The sequence below is a fragment of the Myiozetetes cayanensis genome, unplaced genomic scaffold (genome assembly GCF_022539395.1).
Source record: "Myiozetetes cayanensis isolate MyiCay16 unplaced genomic scaffold, myiCay2020 scf23, whole genome shotgun sequence".
NCBI classification, from domain to species: Eukaryota; Metazoa; Chordata; class Aves; order Passeriformes; family Tyrannidae; genus Myiozetetes; species Myiozetetes cayanensis.
The window spans coordinates 7,051,516-7,074,201 of record NW_026087445.1 but is presented as its reverse complement, the minus strand read 5'-3'; the positions used below and the strand labels follow the sequence as shown (position 1 = coordinate 7,074,201).

Here is a 22,686-nt window from a genome sequence, read left to right as displayed (position 1 = left end):
CGGCCGCATCCTGCCTCTGGGAGGGCAGAGCGGCGGGGTGGTGGTTGGATACAGACTGCCAGGCTTTTAATTTCACTTTCTGCTGAAAAAAATAAACCAAATCTTCGAGGTTCTGGGATTTTTGGGGTTGTTTGCTGAGGCTCGGTGTCAGTCGTGCTGCTTGAGACAGTTTTCTGCCACGCAGAAAAAATGGGGTCAGAAAATCGGCTTGGGGCACGTGAAGAGCCATTTTGGATGAGAACAGGCACCCTGGCTCAGTGACAGCCGTGCACGGGTTGTATCTGATCTCTGTGTGTGTTTGTGAGAGAGAGAGAAAAGCCTGTGGATAAAGAAGGCCACGGTTACACGGTGTGTATAACCTATATACGATATATCTGGTCTGTTCTCTGCAGTCTGTACGTGTAAAACGTGATGAGGCTCCTCATCTACGTGGTGACACATTCCTATGCATTCCTCAGCAAGTCCCCCTAGCACAGGCACTGGTGACATCCCAGCAGCTCCGAGCAGCCCACCTGAACAATCCCTCCATCCCAACCAGAGATTCTTCAGCTCAAGCATTTCCTCCTTCGCCCCTAGACCTGCCCTGCCTGTACAGGGCTAAACCAGAGCTCCCAGTGCACTGGTCTGCACCCAAGGCCATCACTGGAGGTTATGGCAATGGCTGATCTTGGACCTTGGTGGCAACGTTCAGCCCTGTCACCATTTGCCATAGGCCAGGAGTGCTCATCTGCAGGGCCTCGGGGAGAGTCCCACCCCACCACGGGGCACAGATCCCCACACAGCTCCCAGCACTCTGCAGGGAATCACTGCAGGCCCACGCTGTTGTTAATTTGGACTCAGTCCTCCCAGGGATGTCTGTGTGACAGAGAATCCATCCCAAAAAATTTACATGGGAAATGAAGTCTCCTTTTCTGTTTGGCTAAATGTCTGCCAGCCTGTTCTAATTTACCCAGCCAGGTTGATTTGCAACTTTCAATTTTCCATCGGTTGGCTGTGACCAGGACACTGGGAAAATTTAGCACTTGAGTTCACCCAACTTCTGCATTTCAAAATATCCCAGCCCGAGACACGCAGGAGAAAACCCTTTCCGTTTTGGAACAACCAGGAGGGAAAAGTCTGAACACGAGAGGTTTTAAAGGCATCGAATTATTTCACATTGAGAACTCCAGAGCAGCTCAGGTCCATGTGAGCCTCAACATCCCCCCAGCCCTGGGGCTTGGCAGGAGGTGGGACCCCAGGAGACCCCATGCCTGGGTGAGCCCCATTCTGCTGCAGGGATGCCCCTGGCTGGGCAGCACCAGGGGGATGAATGCAGGAGGGTGGGAAGGCTGATCCCGAGGCAAGGGTAACCATCAGACACATTCAGTCTGTGCTTCACCAAAAGTTCATCAAAGCCAAAGCATTTTTTTTTAATTTTTCTTTTTTTTTTTAAATGAAACAGTTGAGATGACTCAGCGGTTTCTGACGCAATCCCCGTTTCATCGGAAAATTCCTAACCAGCTCCTGGTAGCAACTGATTGCTCCCATAAATCACACGGTGTTATCCCTGGCCACGGCAGCGCAGCTTACGCCGCCCCAGCCCATCCTCGTGAGATCAGCAGGAGCGATGGCAGCGAGAAACAGCCCCGAGAACAAAATGCATCAGAGACCAGATCCAAAACACAAGTTTCACACCAGCCAAACCCCACAGCTCCGGTTCCTGCCACCCTAAAGCCCCCCCTGGGGCCAGTGCTGCCCCCCAAGCCCCGGGGCTGCGGCAGGTACGGCATTAATCACCGGCGGCCCGGCTCAGACGACAGCAGGTTTTATCTCCCAGTTTTTGGCAGAAGTGCTAGAAATGGTTTGCAGATGTTATTTACTGCGTTTGGGCTTGCAGTAAATTGAGACAAGATGCACCTGCATGGACAGCGAGAGGTTTTCCCACCCGGGACAGTCGCTGAGGGCTCACATTGGACTTTCCCAGGGAAATTTAGAATTCAGATGAGGGTCCCTTATCCAGCCCTGCTCCCTGCATCCTGCACTTCAGCAAGGCAATCCAGTGATCCCGGTGCTGCACATTCATGTCTTGACACCACCCAAGGAGGCTCGGAGACTCAGTGACATGGGGACAGTGGGCTCGTGCCCTGACAGCCACTCTAAAGGACACAGAGCAGAAATCTTCCAGGCTTTCCATCCTAAACCAGTGCCGTGCATAATTCAGAGTGAAAAAAAAAAAAAAAAAAAAAAAGGAGCAACAGACACTCCAAAATAATCTCCAGTCGGGGAGAGTCGCCGGCGACTGGCTGCTGGTTTGGCCGGAGAAGTGCCTGCAGAGGAAAGGAGTTTCCTTGGCTGAAATGAGTTCAACAAAGTGCTGGGCTGGGCACTGGTGATGCTGGCAGGAGCTAGGGGTGCTCAACCAAGTGGAGAGTCTGTATGTTCTGCAGGATCAGGCCCCCTCTCACCAAGGGAGAGCTGGGGGAATCCCTTTGCTGGGGCAGTTTTGTGTAGTAGAGGCATCTCCATCCTTGACTGGGAGCAGAGAGTGATGGTAAGCTCTGACCCAGGCACAAGACATTGACTGCCTCTCTGTGCTTCCCATGGTGGGACACCCTCCCACCCTGTCCCAACACCAGCCCTCAGACCCACCAGGGCTGACACCCAGCTCCACTGAGCCCCAGGCACAGCCCTAGAGCAGCCCCCCAGGAGTGATGTTACCACAGGAGCTGCTCTCAGTGAGCCAGAGCCACTGCCTGGCCACGGGCTGTGGTGTTCCAGCACCACTTTCCCAGCAAAATTAGCGCTTTCCTGGCTCAGCCCTTGTGCTGGCACAGCAGATGGTATGGCTCTGCCACAGCCAGCTCCACTGGAATGCCTGCTCAGGTCCAGGAGAGCCAGGCTGGAGGAGGAGCAGGAGTGTGGTCTGGAGTCTGTTGGCCCAGGATCCCCCCAGCAGCTTCGACTTCGCTCAGCGACGAGACAACTAATTGGTCTTCTTCCTTTTCAAGACTGCCTGCAGAAGTGACCCGTTTGTCTCACACTTCTGCACAGCTACACCAGTTACTTCCAGGCCAGACTGGCGTGGCCTGGGCAGGTTTAAGCCATCCACCGAGTGGGTGAGGTCCCTGCACGGACGGAACATTGCCAGGGGGATAAAAATGTGGCAAAGCCACCAAAAAAGCCCCTGGCAGCCAGCCCTACCTTCTTCTCAAGAGCTGCAGCTGTGGCCTGCCACTGAGTGACTAAAACAAGCAGAAGGAGACCAAAAGAAGTGTCCTTCAGAGACAGTCCTGGCCCCTTGCAGAGTGACCTGCGGCGCAGTGTTGGGCAAGACAGTTGCTCCCTGCGTGCCTCCATGCAGTGTGGATGGGGATGATTTATCACGAGGGTTTCACCCATGGAGATTTGCAAAATATTGAGTCAAACTGAACAAGCCAAAGCCACCGAGCTGCTCTCGCCATCAGATTCCCATTAAAAATATCTCTGGGCAGTTTGAAAGCCACAGGCGACCACAGTGACCCCAGGTATGGCCATGGCTGTAGAGTTTCAGCGGCATTAAAGGCCTCCCCTTTTCTGTGCAGACTTCAGTTTTACCCATCCCCAAAGATTACACGTTCCTGCAATAACCTGCAGGAGCTTCCAGACGAGTCACGCTTGGTTCAAAATTTTAGCTATGCAAAGATTTAAGAAAAAAAAAAAAAAAAGTACAAAGGCTTTTCTTTGACTGGAATGAGCCTCGCATGGAAGTTGAGCAGTATTGTGCTGAGGGCCATCAGCTATGCAGAACTGCCAACCACAGGCACTCAAAAATCATGAGTCAGACTCCCCAAAACCCTAAGACTGGTTTCATTCCCTTTTTGGATTTTGAGCCTTGGAGCATCAGAGCTTCAAGCTTTTCTCTTCAGAAAATGACATTTTTGGGACTAACAGGGTGAGAGCTGAGACCCTCAGCATCGTTACTGGGCTCCAAGAGTTATGACTGTAAAAAAAAAACCATTAAACACCAAGAAATGAGCAATAAACCCCTGCACTGCCTCTGTGAATTTGGTGGTGGGGTGGCCACCCCAGGACACTCTAAAGGTACGAGCAATAGAAAACTGGTGACAAGAAATGAGATGTCCTTATTATTAATAGTGAGGTGCTTGTCATGGGCCATGACAGGGTAGAGAGGAAAGGGGAGATGGAAAAAAAAACTAAGGAAAACAGCAGCAGGGATACCTACAAGTAACATGCATAATAGGTTTATTCAACAGGGAGACGGGAAGGGGGATTTTTTTTTTTAAGGGCAAGTATTCAGCTGAAGCTGCCTAAAATGGGGCCAGGCCTTATGGAGAATGGATATTTTAAGTGGCAATTTATTCCACTAATAAAATAACAAGGATGCAGGTGCTTTGGCAGGGCTGGGACCAGGAGTGGGTGAGGGCTGTGGTTGATCAGAGACAGGGCTGCAGCACCAGCCGTGCAAGGGCTCTGGCACAGCTGGTGGCTCTGCCTTTATGGGGCTCTTTTCCCTGGTGCCAGGGCCTGTGTCTGGATTCCAGCTGTCCAGAAAGTGCTCCCCACACCAGCGTCCCACCAACAGCCCTGAGCAGAGGCTGTGGTGGGTGGTGAGAGGTGTTTTATCCAGGTGCTACAGCCACCCCTTCCCCAGCTGGAAGGGCTCGTGCCTGTGGGCTCCTCCACACTTGCACCAGGTGCTCTCATGCCAAGAAGTTCCTTAATCGAATTCCCAAGGCAGAGCAGCAAGGAGACAAGAAATCCTTGCAAGCTGGGTGGTGCCAGGCTGGACAGATTGCCCAGAGCTCCTTGGGGCTCACTGTGCTGCCACGGCTTTGGCACATAAATCTGCTGAAACTAGACCATCACCCAGCTTTCCTACATCATCCCTAAGCCCAGAGTGCACAAGCAGAAGTGTAGACTCTGAAGTAGTGGAAGTGGTAAATAACACTTTGCAGTAGGCACTGAGTTGGCACAGCCCTCAGTGTGTAGCTGCTCACTCTGGCTCTGTCTGGCAGCCCTGCAAGTTGCAACCCCACACAGAAAGTGCAACTTCACTCTCCATTTTAGGGTCATTATCACCATTATTCCAAAGCTGGCAGTGACTGGTGTCAAACAAGAGAGTAGGTTTCAATTCTGGTACAGTCTACACCACACACAGATGAAAGATCCTCCCATACTTATCCCAAGGAGAATATACTCTCAATCCTCTCAGCTGGCACACACCCCTCATCCTCTGTTCCAACATACACTGCTTTAAAACCATCACCCTCATATTAAAAATAAAACAAAACTCTCTGTGTCTCTCTCCTTCACTGCAATGTCTGAGTTGAAAGGGTAGAAGTGCTTTCAGAAAGCCATGGTTAATGTTACCCTGGAAGGATCCAGGACAGCATACCAGAACCTGGGTTTGGCATCTGGGAACCAGTTTTCAGCCATATATATCACCGTTCCTGCGTGCACGCCGGTCCACACAAAATTAGCCCTGTGGAATGCAGATTTAAAATTCCCTTTCCAGCAGTACTTAAACGTAGGAGCTAAAATTTGCTCTTTCTCCATTTCCTACCTGTTTAGGAAAGGAGGAACAAAGTCCTGGCCCTTTGTTTTTGGGTTCCTTCCCGGGAAGGTCTGCACAACCCACGTCTAGCACTGCGGTGTTTGCAGCCCGAACAAAGACCTTTTAAGCAGCAGCAGCTCCCGCCAGGAGCTCGCCACCTGCCTGCCCCTCTCCTTGCCATTTATTTTGGGGTCTCTTTTTCAATAATAGCTGGAACACGTGTGCAACCTGGTGTGAATTTTTCCCCCCATGCCTACAGCGCTGGCTGCAAACCAACCGCCAGCCCAGGGCGTGCAGCTGGGAGAGAAAAAAAGAATTAAAACCCAACAACCTGTGGAATGTTTTCTTGTTCCTGAGAGCTCCAACACTTCCCTGCCTGGGGAGCGCTTGCCATGGCTGGCACTTGCTGCATCCAGCAGCCAACGGGGTTTCCTTTCCAGTGGGCGCCAGCTGGATTTTGGGCAAAGCATGAGGGTGAGTGGGATGTGTTTAACACCTGACTGATGGCACTTTTCACCTGATGCCATTTGCCTTGTGCTCCTGGTGCCTTGTTGCACAACTGCCATGCCCTCACAAATGGTCCCACAAGGGTGTGGGGGCTGCTCTGCACCCAGGTGGGGACACCGGTCCTCACCAGCAGGTTTGGAGCTGTGTTTTCACCTCTCTGACACCAACCTTATGGCCACAAAGGCAGAGTGGATCCAGTCTTCACAGCCAGGAATCCAGAGTGGTTTGTGCAACCTGTTAACCCCAACCCCGCTCAAAACCCTCCTGGGGACAAGCTCTGCTGTGCCCCACGCAATGCCCCTGAGCACCTCCCTTGGTCCAGGCAGCTCATGCAAGAAAAACATGGAATAACGGATGTGGAGTCACATGTTGAGTCAGAATCACATAATATTCTGAGTTGGAAGGGACCCACAAGGATCCTGAGGATATGGCCCAGAAAAGGAGTAGGGTACTTCAGGGCATGCTGGAGCTTGGCTCGGCTTTCAGCTCAGGGCTGGACACCTGGGGAGCAGCAGGGTATTTATGTGCTAGCTTGGAGGGATTAATTTTCACAGTAAATAGGGACACCAGAGGTTTTTTTAAATATTTATTGGTCAAGATTCAGTTTTGCAGAGTTCTGTGGTAAGTTTATAGCTTGCCCAGGCAGGAGGGCGGCTGGAGATGTGGTGTGGGCAGCATCCTGCAGAGGGATGCTGCCTGCAGCCAGCCAGGGAATGTGGATGGTTCCTGCAATATCAGCTAAAAACAGGAGCTCTTCTCAGCCCATCTGAGCTGTGCCCCCAGGATGGCTCTCAGCACTCTCAGACCTCTCAAGTCAGGGCTTTAACGCTGTGTGCCATTCTCTCTGCACACACACAGCCCCTCGCTCCCCCTCCCGGAACCCTTTCCAGCTTACTGGAGAGCTTTGAGGAGCAATTTTTTCTCTGTGCATGCCTGCCTTTCCTCCAGACCCCCTCCCTGGGGACAGACAAGCCTGTCCTATCAGCCCCAGAAATGGTGGCTCCTATCACAGCTCACAGCCTCCTCCCCAAACCCGCAGCCACAAAGGCGGTTGCTCAAGCGTAGCATTCCTGCTCCCTGCGTCCCGGGAACAGCTGTGCCGAAAAGATGCCGAGAATCCCTGCGAGGCTCCAAGGAAAAGATATTAACACAGGAGGGGAGCAGCAGTGATATAATAAAAAGTCATAATAAAAGAGAGAACCACTGAGTGGATTAGCAGCCCAAACGCCGCTTGGCTTTTGGTTTCCTTTCCTCCAGCTTTTTCTGAGCCGCACGACAATCTGCTCAAATTCCTCCATCCCGGAGACGCTCGGCTCCTGAATTTTCAGACAGAACTCCTGGAGGTGTCCAGGCTGCAAAGGCTGAGGGCATGGCTGAGAAACTTCACTGCACTTAACTCCACTGAGGACACATAGGCACAGGCAGCAGGCGTCGGACAGGGTGTCACACCAGCTCCCCAATGCCAGGGCTCTGCTGCAGCAGGGCCACCCACTCCACACGTGCCCTCCTGGGGAAATGAGAGGCAGATTTGAAGCTTGGTGTGTATTTCTCAAGGACAAAATAGTAATAGGATACACACCACTGTTTTAAATGTGCCTGCCACATGCCAGTTCTTCCCTACTTCATGCAAGGGTAGAACAGAGATTCATAGAATATAGACAGTTGGAAGGGACCCACAAGGATCATTGAGTCCAGCTCCTGACCCTGCACAGGATCTGTCAGCAGTCCCACCCTGTCCCTGAGAGCGTTGGCCAAACACTCCTTGAGCTCTGGTAGCCTTGGTGCCATGACCACTGCCCTGGGGAGCCTGTTCAGTGCCCCCCACCTTCTGGGGGAAGAACCTTTTCCTGACATCCAACCTAAACCTCCCCTGATGCAGCTCCAGCCATTCCCCTGGTTCCTGTTGCTGGTCACCGGAGAGAAGAGACCAGTGCCTGCTCCTCCACTTCCTTTTGTGACAAAAGAGGGTGGTTTTTCCCTGTGGGGCTGCTCCAACAGCACTGATTCAGACTCAGCATGGGATGCAGGGTGGACTGCCCCCATAGGAGCAAGCAAACCCACCGTCCTCACCCACCATGCAGCCCGGCCCAACACCCAGCACAAGGCGTGCAAGGACAACATTCCCCTTGGCTCCTTTAGAAACGCCCAGGACGATTTTGGGGACGCAGAGCACCTGCTGCCAGGAGCCACCGGCTGCGTCAGGAATTTGGGATGAGACAGGAGTGAAGGGGGCGGCTGTGGTGGCGGCAGCTGTTCCCTGCCCACAGCCCTCCCGGCCACGCAGGGCATTTAAATTTTAAAGCACACTTGACACGGCTGCTTTCTCCACCATCTCTGTCCAGCTCACAGAGACCCCCGTCCCGGGAGTCTCCAGCTCACAAGGCACCCATGGGTTCACTGGTGGCCAAGCTCCTTCTGCCCACCCTCAGCACCTTGGTCTTCCTCCCCACCATCAGCATCGCGGCCAAGCGGCGCTTCCACATGGAAGCCATGGTTTACTTCTTCACCATGTTCTTCGTGGCGGTAAGATGTCCCCATATACCCTCCCCTCTCACCCCCCTGGCATGTTTTATCCCCCCCAAATACCCCCTGCATCAGGTCCCCCCCCTGGGAAGGGTGTCTGATCTCACCCAACAGCAGCGAGTGCAGCCCCCAGAATACCCATTTTCTGTTATTTCCCACCACGGGTGGTGCTGATCATCTGATTCTTTAGTTTAGGATGTCCTACAGGGTGGCCTTACATAGATTCAGTGGTGTTTTATGGTTCTGAAGTTAAGACAGGGTCTGGGTGCAAAGAGCCTTGACTGATTTGCAATGCTTTGGAGTAGGCTTTTCTCTTTGTTTTACAGCTGGTAAGTGGCCATGCTGAATTTGGGCTTTAAATTGCATCCAGAATCTCTTGCTATGCTTCTGTCATTTTAGCCAAAAGCACATAGTAGTTGAATTATTGATTTTGCAACTGCCAGCTGGGGATGGGAGCAATGCTGGAGTCAGGGGAGTTTCTGCACTGGGAGAGACTAAAACATGCTGCTGAGCTATCAAGGAAAATAATTATTAACCCTTCACCTGGGTTGAGTGTTTTGAAATGTGTGTTTCACCAGGCTCTGAGTCGCCTGGCATTGCTTTGTGTGAAAATAATGAGTGGAGAAAGTCAGTTGTCTGTACATATACAAACTATTGCTATTCCTGCTCCCAGCAGTGCACTGCCCTGTGCTTTGTATTCCTGCTAAGTGACTCCAGATAGACACCAGTGGAGCACCCAAAGCAGCATTCCCACTGAGAAAAATCTCCTGTTTAGCTGTATGGCAATGCTCTGCTACAGAATATGAAGAAAACAGTTCAGCAACCCAAGTGATATTGCATTTACCTCTAACTCACTTCCATCTCAAGGCATCTCATGAGGGTTGGCACATCCCTTGCACAAAGAAACTGAGGCAGGGAGTAGGTAAAGGATCTTCCTGGTGTGAAAAGCTCTTTCACAGCAGCAGGGCTCCCAACAAGGTTGGCCTCTTATTCCTAAGGATCCACCACCATTTGAGCCTCCAAATTAAAGCACGGTGCAGGGGGAGAAATTCTGCCAGTTCTATCAAAATGACAGGACTAGTTAATATAAAAACATCTCCGAGCACACACCACTCCCCTCCCCCCCCTCCCCCAGCTCCCCAGGGAAGCCAGACATCTACAATTTCATTTTGCAAGGGGTTTGTGTCTGCTCCACCTCCCCGAGAAGTCAATAGGAAAATTGGCACGTGTTTCCACGGGAGGTGGAACAGGTCCCTGACGAAGAGATGGAAGAGGCAAAATATCTGTGCACGGGGAAGGGAAGGAAGAGAAAGAAAGGGAGGCAGCTGCCAGTGTGTTTGGAGGAGGGGGGGGGGTTAGGAAGGGCAGCAGCTGCTGCTGTTGCCTTTCTTGTAGCATCCCACTCCTCCTCCCCCAGGAGACCTCGCCAGAGCAGTGAAAGCACGTGTCCATCGCAGACAAGTGCCGCGACGCCGGCCAGAAACACGCTCTTTGTCTTCCACCCTTTCTTCCCCCTGTCTCCAGACTCCCCGAGCCCAATCTCAAACAGAGAGAAGAATTACTGCTGTGGTGCAACCTTTTCTAGAAGCTGCAGCGAGCCAAAGGACTCGCAGCAGTTCCCATTATAAATAATATCAGCATCCCTGCTGGGCCGTGACAGCGAGGATCGTTCCAAGGGCGTCCTGCCAAGCAGAGAAGGGACTTCTTCAGAAACAGTGGAGCACGCTGGTGCTGCCACTAGAAAACTTGCAGGGCTGAGAGCTGGGAGGGAGGAAAAGGCAAGCGCCAGGCAAACACTGGGAGCATTCCTCTGATTGCACTGGAAAATTTCTCTTGGCTTGGTTTGCGTTTGTGTTGCATGACAATGGGTTTTTCTGCAAATAACCTAATCAATGAGCTAATGGGCAGGAACCAGAGGCTTTTAAGGGAATGCGCTAATGAGTGAATTCCCCAGCATTCAGACTCTGGCTGTATAAACCCTGTTTAGCCTGGACAGTGACCTGGCATCCATACACATTTCATCAGGAGACTCATTCTGAATTGTTTTACAAGAATCTTTCGCAATTAGAACCATAACCCCAGAGTCCTCCTGCTGGAGAGGACGTCCCCCAGTGCCTAAGGCTCGGCTCAAAGCAGCTTGGTCATCAGATTGCAAATTCTGGCACAGACCAAGAGGCAAATTAAAGCTTGTCTTAGTTTGTACTAAGAGAGAAGAATGCTGATTCTTGGGTAATTTGCAATTGGGAATGGTGACATTATCTCCCAAATATATTCATTACTGCATATCAGTGACCCTGGAGCATTTGACACTGTTCTGTCCCGGCTGGCTGTCCTCCCAACAGCCACAGTATTTCAAACCAGTTGATAAGATCCTTTACCCCTGCTGGTCTGTGGGTAAAGAACTAGTTTTCTAATCCTTTTTTCTTTTTTTTTTTTTTTAATAGTTTTACCATGTGTGTGATGGCCCTGGCCTATCAGTGCTGTGCTTCATGCGCTACGACATCCTGGAGTACTTCAGCATCTATGGAACAGCCCTGTCCATCTGGGTGTCCCTGATGGGTAAGCACTGCGCTGCCGTGGTTCCTGCAGAGCACCAGCACTGGCAGGAAGGGCAGGATTCGTCAGGATTGCTGGTGGGATAGTTAGTGGGTACAATCCTCAGAAAAGCTGCTGCCTTTGAGCTGTCATCTGCAGGACTTAGCCCTGAGGTTGTCCCTTATGGAAGTCAGCCTGTGCTATGGGTTAATCCTGTTTTATATCATTAATGCCTTGGACAGTCACTGCAGTCAGTGGGGTCCAGGCACACATGAAACTGTCCTGAGTGGTGGCTGGGGGAGGTTCTGCTCTTACAAACAGAGCTGTGGCACCTGGTGTTTGTGTTAGTCTGGTGTTCCTCTGCCTGCACCAGCTCTTGTCTTGCATGTCCTTATAGCAGCAGAATTATTTACTTCAAATTACAGTAACAGTTTGGCAGCCTTGTGCTTCAGTTCAAGGCAGGACAAGACTATGACATGACTTAGTTTGAAACCTCATATACCAGGGAATTTCCCATTTTCCCTCATTTTCCCCATAATGGGCCCATCAGCTTGTCTTGTCTGACCTGGGGGCATTAGGAAATGTAGAACCTGCCACTTCCCTTGGTAGCATGAGAATCAAAGTGTCAGAACAAATATATCTTCCTAATTTATCAAAGCCTAGTCTGGGCTGATGGGAAATATTAGATCTGCTTAGAAAAAGCAGAAATTTGTTTCACTTCCTTTTTATTAGAAATCCCGCCCCTTGCTCTCTTGCTCAGTTTTCCTTTTCCCACACTCATTTCACTCCCTTTTACTTTATTTTACTCCTCATTTGCCACTGAAACAAAGCATAATAGAAATTTAAAAAAAAAATGTGACAAAACTGAAGAAGCAGCACTCTGATGTACACCCCCAAAATGCCCACAGGACTTTCCCCTCTGCCCCTCAGGACTCCAGGGATGGTGCAGGATCTCCAGCTGGGATGGGGATTCCTGCAGATCCTGAGTCCACCACGAGCAAGGCCCATCCCCTCTGCCAGGCACAGGTTCATCCCTCCTCCCTTTGCCACAGGCAGCAGCATTCCCCTTCCAGTGCATGTGACAGGATAAACCTTCCATGCAGGGAAAAGAGTGGGGAAAATATCAATCTTAGGAATGGCTCTGTCCCTCCAAAATGCAAGTCCCAGGGTGGGCTCCCACACTGCACATGGCACCTCAGTGCTCTCTCTGATCATCCAGAAAAGGCAATGAGGCAAATCACCTCCAAAGGGCATTTCCAGTGGATAACAGCAGTGTCAGGGTAGGTCAGAGCTGATCCAGACACTTTGGCTCCTCGCAGCAAAATTCAACTTGATTGCTTCATTATTGCATTCAAAAACCCTGCAAAAAAAAAAAAAAAAAAAAAATCCTGGACTACAAGATTTAAAATATTGACCCACTGGGAAACAACAGAGATTAAAATGCGGACATTATCCCTTAGCCAAACTCCCTATAAAACCACGATCCAAGGACATGGAAGGTGCGGTGACTGAAGCCCAGGGAAGCCTCTCGCTGTGGCTTGTAAAGCCCGAGCGCACATGTGCGGACGCAGACCCTCGGGCAAGCTTCCCGGAATGCAAATCCAGGACAGCCATAACACAGCTGTGCAAGCTGGAAAAGCATGGAGCCCACTGGGGATCCATAACTTTTATCAGTTATTACCCCATTCTGTGCTAAACAAAAGCCTCTAATAATTTACTCGCGCTGGCGACTTCCAGCCCGCGATCCTCAGGCAGGTGCCGGCGTGGCCGGGCAGCCTGGATGGACCCCACCACACGGTCCCGCTGGAGTGGTGGGATGGAGGCTGTGCTGGGGTGACCACCTGGCAAGTTTGGGAGGGTGGGAGATGGAGGATGAACTCAAGACCTGATTGCAGGATCGCTGGGTGGAAGTGTCTCGCCATCTACCTCTGACGTGTGGTTTTAGGCAGGTAAGGGAAATCACAGAATCACAGAATGGTTTAGGTTGGGAGGGACCTTAAAACTCATCTCGTTCCAACTGCCCTTCCCTGGGCAGGGACACCTTCCACTAGGCCAGGTTACTCTAAGCCCTGTCCAACCTGGCCTTGAACACTTCCAGGGATGCAACATCCACAGTTTCTCTGGGTGGGAAGTCTCCTTTAAGCTTCCATATGCAACACTAAAACAAAACACAAAAATCAGCTACTAAACCCACCACTCAGCTGCCTCAGGATGGTTCACTTTGCCCTCACCTGCCTCAGTTTCCCCAGCTGTGTGGCACGAGAAAGGCAAACCAGACAGATGCAACGCTGAGGGTCCCCAGGGTGGGTGGGACAGATCCCAGTGAGGCTTTAGGGAGCAGCTGGAAAACGCTGGGTGCGTGAGCTGATGCTCCCTGTGCTCGGTGCCCTCAGCCCTGGCAGAGTTTGACGAGCCAAAGCGATCGACCTTCATCATGTTCGGCGTCCTCACCATCGCCGTGAGGATCTACCACGACCGCTGGGGCTACGGCGTCTACTCGGGGCCCATCGGGACAGCAGTGCTGGTGATAACTGTGAAATGGGTACGTGGGGCAGGGCAGGGAAGGGGCTGAGCCCTGCACAGATGGCCAGCAGTTCCCTCCTTCAGATCCAGCTCTCACAGCACAGGCCACGGAGGTGATTAGGCAGCACTTCTCCTCCGACCCGAGCAGAGAGCAGGCAGACAGCAGGCAGCCTGTGTGATAAATGCCAGATTCAATCGGTCTGAGCAATCCACCACACCTCCCTTCCCTGCGTTTCTAATCAGGAGGAACGTATTTATGGAGTTTTTACAGCTACTCAGAGGCAGAGGGGTCTGGTAAACTGCCCCAGAGCCAGGGGAAGATGTGGATAAAACACGGTGATAAAGTGGGAAGGAATCTGCCTGCAGTCTGCCCGAATCCAGCTGGGACAGTCAGGCATGAGGTGGGGAAGCAGGAGTGGGCAAGGAGTGATGGGATAAAAACTGCAGGAAGATGCTGCCAAGGATCGTGGAAATACAGTGATGCAAGTCCCAGCTATAAATGGTGGCTGAGCCCATCTAACTGGCCAGCCAGCAGCTAAAAAAAAAATCACCACCACAGGGAGGGGGTGGGCAAGGAGGAGACCAAGGCATGGAACCACTGTGCATCCCCCAGCCTGCAGGTCTGCTCTCCCAGAGACTGGGTTTGTGAGGGCACACACTCCCTAAGCTGGGTTCAGAGCTGAATGCACTTGGTGTGTTCTCTCCTTCCTTCCAGCTACAGAAGATGAAAGAGAAGAAAGGGCTCTATCCAGACAAGAGTGTCTACACCCAACAGATTGGTCCTGGCTTCTGTTTCGGGGCTTTAGCGCTGATGCTGAGGTTCTTCTTTGAGGTACCTGTTTGCACACTCACTCTCCCTGACTTTACAAGGTGTAAGGGACACTACCAAGATAGGAGACCTCCCCCTTCGCACTGCTGGACTGCATTCAGCCTTGGACAGAGCCCAGCTTGGGTGTGGGGCTCCAGGGCTGGCATGCAGTCCCTCGATGCCCGTCCCCATCCCAGCCCCTGGTCCATTAGGGACAGGTGCAACAACAAGTGTCATGCAGGGTGATGCTCACTCTCTTCTTCCCCCTTAAGTGAGTCACAAGGACATAGGACAGGTTTTCTTCAGGCATCCATGGTCCTCAGAATGGCTTTGTCAAGTGTAAGCGAGATTTTTTTGGAAACTGGGCACGGGTGACTTAAGGACACCTCACAGAGGGACTGGATACAACCCAGGCATGGCCGGATCCAGAGCTGGCTCAGGCCAAAGAAAAGACTCTCAGTTGACTCCCAGGGGCACTCGATGCTGTGTTTATATCCTTTTGCTCCCGCCTCTGGCCAGCCTGTCCGTCCTGTCCGTCCGTCCGGCGCGGGGCAGGCGATAACCCCCCGACACAGCTGCCTGCGCTCGGCCCCGCCGTTACGGCTGCTCTGTGCATTGGGAGCCGCTAGATACGACCTCACAGCCGTCCCCCAGGATTATTTTTCAAAGCATTTTAGTAATTGCAAATTCTAGCAGAACATAAAAACGTCACTTAGCAAGAGGCCGCCTCCCCGCGCGGCCCGGCCCCGCCGCCGCGTCCTTCGCGGGGTAATGAAACACTTCATTCAAGAATTGGGAAATGTGCAAATTAGAACATGTTAAATCCACTTTGCCTCTTTTTTTTTTTTTTTTTTTAAACTGGAAATCCTTTCTTCTCTGACAGCAAAGGGAGGCAGAAGGTTCAGGAATATTTGTTTTATTCCTTTCCTTCCGGCTACTTGTAGAACTTTGGTGTCGTGCACCTACATGAGCTCCCTCCCACCCAGCACCGCTGCTCCCACACCTTGCTAACCCTTTTCCTGCTTGCAGGAGTGGGATTACACCTACGTGCACAGCTTCTACCACTGTGCCTTGGCCATGGCCTTTGTGCTGCTGCTGCCCAAGGAGAACAAGAAGGCCGGGAGCGCCGGGACCCCCGCCAGGCTCGACTGCTCCACGCTCTGCTGCTGCGTTTGAGCCCCCCCGAGCAAGCCAGGCACTCGTGTTCCTGCTCCTGGGGCAATGGAGCTGCTCAGCCAAAAGGAAAATGCCTGCCTTCTGCATTTTCCTCTGGCACACTGGCATCTCTTCCCACCCGCTCTGTACCCATCCTGGGATTTTCTTCCCTGAGAAACCTGGCCTAGTGGAAGGTGTCCCTGCCCATGGCAGGAGGGTTGAAGTGAGATGGACTTTCAGGTCCCTTCCAACCCAAACCATTCTGTGATTCACCTTTCCACTATCAGCCCTAGCAGAGGTTGCACTTCCAGTTGGGTACATATCCATACTTCTCCCTGGAGGAGGACTCATCTGGGCTGTGACTTGTCCCCTGTCCCAGGAGACCCCTGCACTCCTGGGCTATGTCGCCTCCTGGGCTGTCCCTTGCACACCCAGTTAACAGAACCTGTATTTTTGTGAGATATTGACTGTTCTATTTATGCATTCTCTTGATGTAAATAATATATACTAACACAGACTTTGCAAGTGTGCAATGCCAGCATTTCTTAAGCGGGGCAGGAAACTTTCCAGCTCCACTCAGTTCAGCTGAGGGGAGATGCCAGTTCCAAAGCAGGGCTCTGGGCACAGCCATCACACCCCCCCCAGCCTGGAGGGACCTGCAACATTGGGCACTTTGTCCTTACAGACCTGCAGGCACAGGCAGCAGGTGCCTCATTGGTATGGAAAGTACATGGAAAATTAGAGGCAGAGAAAAGAAGCTCCTGGAGGGATGGGGAGAGCTGTAAGCCTATAACATCTCCTCTAACAGACTATTTACTATAGCAGAAGTGTATGATTTATTTAGACTGTCTGGGAAAAACGCCAAGACTATATGTCATGGACAATTAGAGCAGTATTGATATACAGTGATGTCCACAGAAAGCCCACATTAAGCCTGGGTTCCTCTGGAAGAGAAATCCACCCCAGTCATTCATCAGAGCAACTTCCTGCAATGGGGCAACAACCAAAACTGAATGGGCTTCCAAAAAAAATATAAATGAATTATGAACTCCCCATTATCCAAGAGTCACTGGCAAGTGGTGGCACAGCTGATGCAGCTGCACACAGAGGCAGTGCTAGCAAAGGCTTTCAAAGGGTTCTCCAGCACCTAAACCAACACAGCACACCATTCCTTTCCAGCATCCAGCCCCCAGCATGTTTACAAGATGCTCTAAGGGTTTGCATGCAAGGCTTTCCCCATTGCTTGCACGCCACTGGAGTACTTTGACATGTGAGGACTGCTCAGGGTGTGCCCAAAAACAGTCCCTTACTCCTAATTCAGACTGCAAGAGCTGCCTCTGAGGGTGACCCAAGGGGTCACTCATATGGGCATCCCACAGACCCCATGGCTCTGGCTGAGCCACCCAAGCACATCTCTGGGTGTTCATCACCTCACAAATACTCAGTGCTGACACTGCCCAGGAGCCTGACCAGCAGTGCCAGCAGCCTCCATCGCTCCACACACACCTATGGCTACTTGCTGCAGCCACTGATCAGAGGCACCCTGACCCACACAGCTCATTTTGGGGCTGTTTGTCCCCTCCTGGACCGCAGTGACATGCACAGCCCTGCAGAAAGCCCTGGGGACGTGGGCAGTGTGGGCATGGGGAGAGCCTTGTGTGGGTCAGCGCTGCAAGGAGGGTACTGGGTGATCACAACGCCTGACTGGGGCTGAGCAGGAGGGGCCAAAGGTGGGCAAACCCCACATAAACAAGGAGGGCACGTTACCTGAGGGCCAGCTGAGTAAATGAAAGCTTCTGCTTCCACCTGTACTCAGGTGTTACACAAAAAAAAAAAAAAAAACCAGAAATGTTCTGCATACAGCAAAATTCCAGGCAAGGCTTGCTTTGTCCCCTCTCCCTGCTGATGTGCTGCTCTGATTGAAACAACTATCCATCCTTTTGCACCCCAGTGCAGGACCAGCACCCAGCCTTGGGACAGAAACACACCTGGGCACATCCACAGGGTCCCTGTCACAGCATCAGCCCCGTGCTGGGGGCAGCACCCGGCACCGGGAGGAAGGTGCAGGGACTGAATTCGCTATCCCAGGCAGGATATCCCCTGCAACACTGATGCAGGGAAATATTATAAACATCTACAGCAACGTAGACAAAACAGTCTCTTGTAACCTTTTAGCGCTGCCGAGAGTTTTGCCTGTAAGAGCTCTTGAGCCCCTGCCAAAAATTCTGGCTGTTTTCATAAGAGTAGGTGTTTTCGTCTAAGGTGCAGTCTGAGTGCTGTGACCTTTGTCATGTCTGCTACTGAAATTTCCTGCTTCTCTGTTATTCTCTTCTTTGGTAAGACGATATGAAACCCAAAACTTTTATTGCCCCTTTTAAAGCGTCTTTATAGCTCCCCGTCTACTTCATATACTGTCTTATTCTCCAGCGCTGGGATATTACTTATGGGATCCAGGCTTGATGCTGCAAAAGGCATTTGGGTTTCACGAAGCCCAAACCGCCTGGGCTTCTTTAAGATCAGCCCAGAGAGGGGAGGGGGGAAGAAAAAGAAGACAGAAAAAAGGAAAAAAGGAATGAGAGGGGAGGGACCGGGCTTTCCGCTCCGGAGGCATCGGCATCTGCTCCCAGAGCAGCGGCGGAGCTCACCAGCCTCCCCTGCTCTGCCAGGCCTCCCCAGGCACAAAATGCCATTTGCTTTGTGTCTGGGTCAGCATGGGGTGCCCACTGACCCCCTGAGGATGGCATTGCATGGCATCTCTTCCCATGCCTCCATCCCCCGCCGGCTCTGCCCCGGAGCTGGCAGCTCAGATGTGGTCGGACAGCGCAGCCGGTGCCAAATCCGGTGTGCAGCGGCTGGGGCACATCTGCCCCGGAGCTGGCACTGGGGGAGGCCTGCCCTGCTTGGGGGGCTCCCATGTACCCCGTTTCCCAACCCAGTTCCAGCAGCAGGACAGACCACATGAAGGACACGCGTCCCTAGGCGAGGGTTGATGCAAAGCCACAACAGCTGGGTGCTGGTGCCGAGGCTCCGTGCTGCCATCCCGCCCCTCGGGCTGTGGGGCATCACCCCCACCGTGCAGGGAGCAGGGTGGCAGTGATCCTCTGGGGTCTCACTCACCTCTGCACTCTCCCAGCACTCCCACTGCAGGAGGAGCAGGGAGCCAGCGTGCCAGAGGGGAGAGGGCTGGTGGAATTGTCCCCTCCAGGGCACACATGTTCCCCCACGCTTGCCTACGGCAGGGCTGGCTGAGAGGGGAATTAGGACCTACTCCTGCTGGAGGAGAGGTTTCCAGAGATGTCTAGTCAGGCTCAGTGCCAGCTAATCTTCCAGGCAAACTTGATCCAGATCCCTTTGGCTGCAGAAAGTGAAAAACTAGCCAGACCCAAACATTAAAGCCCAGTTTCTGCTGCCAGCTGCATGGGGCACTCCAGAAAATGCCTTATCACCATGTGATTTTGAAAGACAGCTTCAGAGGTTTTTTTCCACATGCTGATTTTCCCTCCTCACCCTCACACTGCTGTTCCTCCATGCATGTTCAGGTTGTGAGCCTGGCCAGATTAACTCAGACCATGGAGCCAAGGTTTTCCTTTTAACCACTTTGGTGCCCTCAGGCCATGGTGGTGCTATCCTATCCAAAAGTGCTGTTGTTCCCTCCTGAGGCACATGGAGCTCCTCAGGAGCAGTGATGGACAGCCCAAGGAGATGCATCCACCAGGACTACCAGAGAAGTCCTGTCTCCTCCCTGGAATTGCCAAAGAAACCAAAGATCCCCTGGAAATTCAAGAGTGGTGGTAGGGGCAGGAGCTCTGTGGGATGTCCCAGGGAGGGGCCTTGCCCTGAGGTCCTCCCTTGCCCTCTGGTTCTGATGTGCAGGAGATGTCTGCGTCCCGTGACAGGGATACAAGAGGTCTCCAGGAGAAAAGGGGAGTCTCCACCATTGTCCCACACAGACCTGGGGCTCCACAACCCTGGGACATGGTGCAGATGCACTATGAGAAACCAGCCTTGTCCATCAGCCTGGAGAAAAGGGGAGATGGAGCAACTGAAGCACATATTTGAGATCACTTGGCATCTCTCAGCTTCTTTCCAGCTATTCCAGCCCCAGTAAACATGCTGTTTGGGTGTACAAAGATCTCCTGCTCTTCTTAAGAGTCAGGAGGCACAAGGGAAGTGCGGGGTGGGATTTTCCATGGCTGGTGCTTCTCTGAAGCAGCACAGGGTGGAGTTAGGGCAGACACAACCACAGGAGTCAAGTGCTACCTCCTGCGTGGGTGCAGAGCAGCCTAACCCAGCACTAACGAGAGAAAAACACATTGATGCATCAGGGCTTTGCTCAAAATGCCATTCAATGGTCCGGCAGGTTTCTCCTTCCTCTCACCAAGATTTCCAAACAGGCTCTCCAGCCCAGCTGGTGTGGCCAGGGCAGCCCATTCCTGGCGCTGCTCGGCAGCACTGGGGTGTTTTTGGGGGGTGGAGGAGCTCGGCTGCAGCACCACAGACAAGCTGAACCACTTGGCTCCCAGAGGGTTCAGGCAGGGAGCCCCTCACACCCTCGCAGGTGTCCACTCCCCCCGGCAGCACCGGACACGGACGCGGCCGTGGCCTCAACCCAAGCGACCAAACGCCAGCGCCGAGTCCCCGGCGCGGGGAAGGGCAGATGCGGAGCAGCCGGGATCGCTCGGCTCTTGCTGGGATGCTTTCACAGCTGCAAAACCCTGCTCCGGGTCCAGGCTCGGTGTCTCCAGCCTCCCCGCTCCTCCGGCGGAGCGGTCCCAGGGAGCGGCGGTCCAAGGTTTTCGGTTTAGGCCAATCTCCCAGAAATTCTGTCATCATGCAGTGCATCACGCACACTCCCGGATCCGCATTACACAGAGGATGGCTCCGCTCCAGCGCCTCTTAAAGTCAGTGGAAAAACCCTCCCTCGCTACGATGGGAGCTGGCTCGGGCCGCATGCGATCTGACAGATACCACGGAGTTGGTTTTAATCTGGGAATATCTTGTGGCCCCAGAGTTCCTCCTGGAGAGGGACAGGGCAGCGTGTCTGCGGAGCGGGTGCTCCCAAGGAAAGCTCCCAGCCTCGCGACCGCCTTTCAATGAGCCTTTAATGAACCATCGTTATCTGATCCATGTGCTCCAAATGCAAGGAAACCGCTCGGGTTTCCAGCTGCACACATCATCTGATGCTCATAAAACGAGCTGATGTGTCTGGGAAGCCCCAGACCCAAAGAAACATTATTTAAATGGGGGAGGAAAAAAAAAAAAAAAAGGTCAATTATGCTTTTAAAACACCCGAGTGGGCAGACAGGGATGGTGGCTGCTCTCGCCTGCTTTCCTCTGGTTTTCCAGCAAAGCAAATGTCCACTGATAAAACTCCAAATCTCCTTATAAAGGCAGGATCGTTTTGCCTGTAAAAGGGAAGGTTTGGGGGAAGTTTTACACGCGTCTCTATTCTCTTTATGTCTTTATTTGCATTTCCATTTTCACAGTAGTTGAGCTAATCTGAATGGAGCAGGGGAGAGGGTCCAGGTTATAACCAAAGTATCAGGTAGCACCTTCACATCTGGAAGGGATTTTGACACAACCTCTCCCAGACTGTTACAGACAGTTTAAAAGCAAAATCTGATAAATAGCAAATGTTTAACAAGTCAATAGGAAGCTGCATTTGCAAGAACATGTGGCTCTAACTGGTCTAGCACCGCCGCACTGCCAAGGCCCTTCAAATGCATCTGCACAAATACCTGCAGCACATGGTGAGGGGCTGCCGTGGCTCTGCCTGGTCCCAGTCTCTGTTACACAGGGGAGGATTAAACACAGATGTGTCTTTGCATGGCCAGACATCTCCAACCATCAAAGTCTGAGAGGGTCCTGAGCCTCGCTGCTTTGGTGGTAAGGGGCGTTGCTGCTCCTTCCCAGCCTAAACCGAGCCCCATTCGTTTTCTGTGAGCCCCCAGCCTCGTGTTTAAGGTGGGAACAGGATAAAGGGAGCTGAGCACCTCAGGGAACAAAGTTACAAACCTCCTGACATGCTGGGCACCATCACTCCTGGCACAGGAGGTTTTGGGGCTGCTCTGGCTGGTGAGGACCCGCTCGGGTCACTGCACCAAGGGTCAGAAGCAAACAAGGTCTCACCGCAATTTTACACAGCTTGGGATCCATGAGAGCGCCAGTCAGCAAGCCAGAGGTGTTTGCACCTTTGAAAAGCTTTTTCCATCCCTTGGGAGCTGCAGCCTCCTTGGGACAGAGGTCATTGGACAGCTGGGCAATGCTCTCCTGAGGAAAAGTGCCCCAGCAAGCAAAACATCCCGACACAAAAGCTCTTGAGGTTTTGCAACCCTGCCTGGTCTGGGGAGACTTCATACCCAAAATGTGGGAAGAGGCATTAAAATGGAGAGAATTATGCAAGGAAGGGGGAGCAGAGGGGGAGACAGAGGAGTAAAAAGTGACCAGGAAAACCACCAGAAACCCTCCGGGATGCCTGCCTATATTTAAAGATAATGTGTCCAGCCCTCTTGCCAAGTCCCACTCATTTGGAGCTGGGCTCATGTTTTGGATTAATGTTAAGGCAGTTCCTAAAGCATCTCACTCGCTCAGGGAAGAATTTTTGCCTCCCTGGCCAAGGTGACCCTTTAAAAAAATCTCACTCATTATTTTTCAACCTCTCACTCATTTAAAATTGTCATCACCCGGGTTCTGTGGGGCACTTGGTGCAGACAGTTTGTATTCTGGCACTCACCAGCCCCGTGGCCCTGGAGCATCCTGGAGCAGGGCTGGGTGTGAGGATGGGGGGTCAGGGGGTTATTTCTCTGCAAGCCAGAACCCTTCCCCTCTCCTGTGAGTATCACTCAACAGAGCACTGAGAGCAGAAATCACCCCTCCTGGACACCCAAGACACTCCAGACACCCCACCATGGGCTGGTTGAAAGTTTTCCATATAAACTAGTCTTCCACAGAAAGTCAGATATTCATTTTTTTGAACTAAAATATTGTGTGGACACGTGCATGTGCTCTCCAAACCAGTGCCTTTGTTTGAGTAATTCAATCACAAATATTATCCCCAAACTGTGACTGTTCCACTGGGTTTTCCTCTTAGCTCTTTGCCCAG

General features: G+C 52.3%; 1 protein-coding gene across 1 annotated transcript; it reads left to right on the top strand.

Annotated features, from left to right (window-relative positions):
- Positions 1-8,115: 8,115 nt before the first annotated feature.
- On the top strand, positions 8,116-15,648 carry MYMK (myomaker, myoblast fusion factor). The gene is given in 6 exon segments (XM_050320011.1): positions 8,116-8,316; positions 8,318-8,563; positions 11,008-11,122; positions 13,492-13,640; positions 14,337-14,453; positions 15,459-15,648. Coding segments are annotated over 6 exon segments (975 nt in total). The 3' UTR covers positions 15,606-15,648.
- The last annotated feature ends 7,038 nt before the right edge of the window (positions 15,649-22,686 follow it).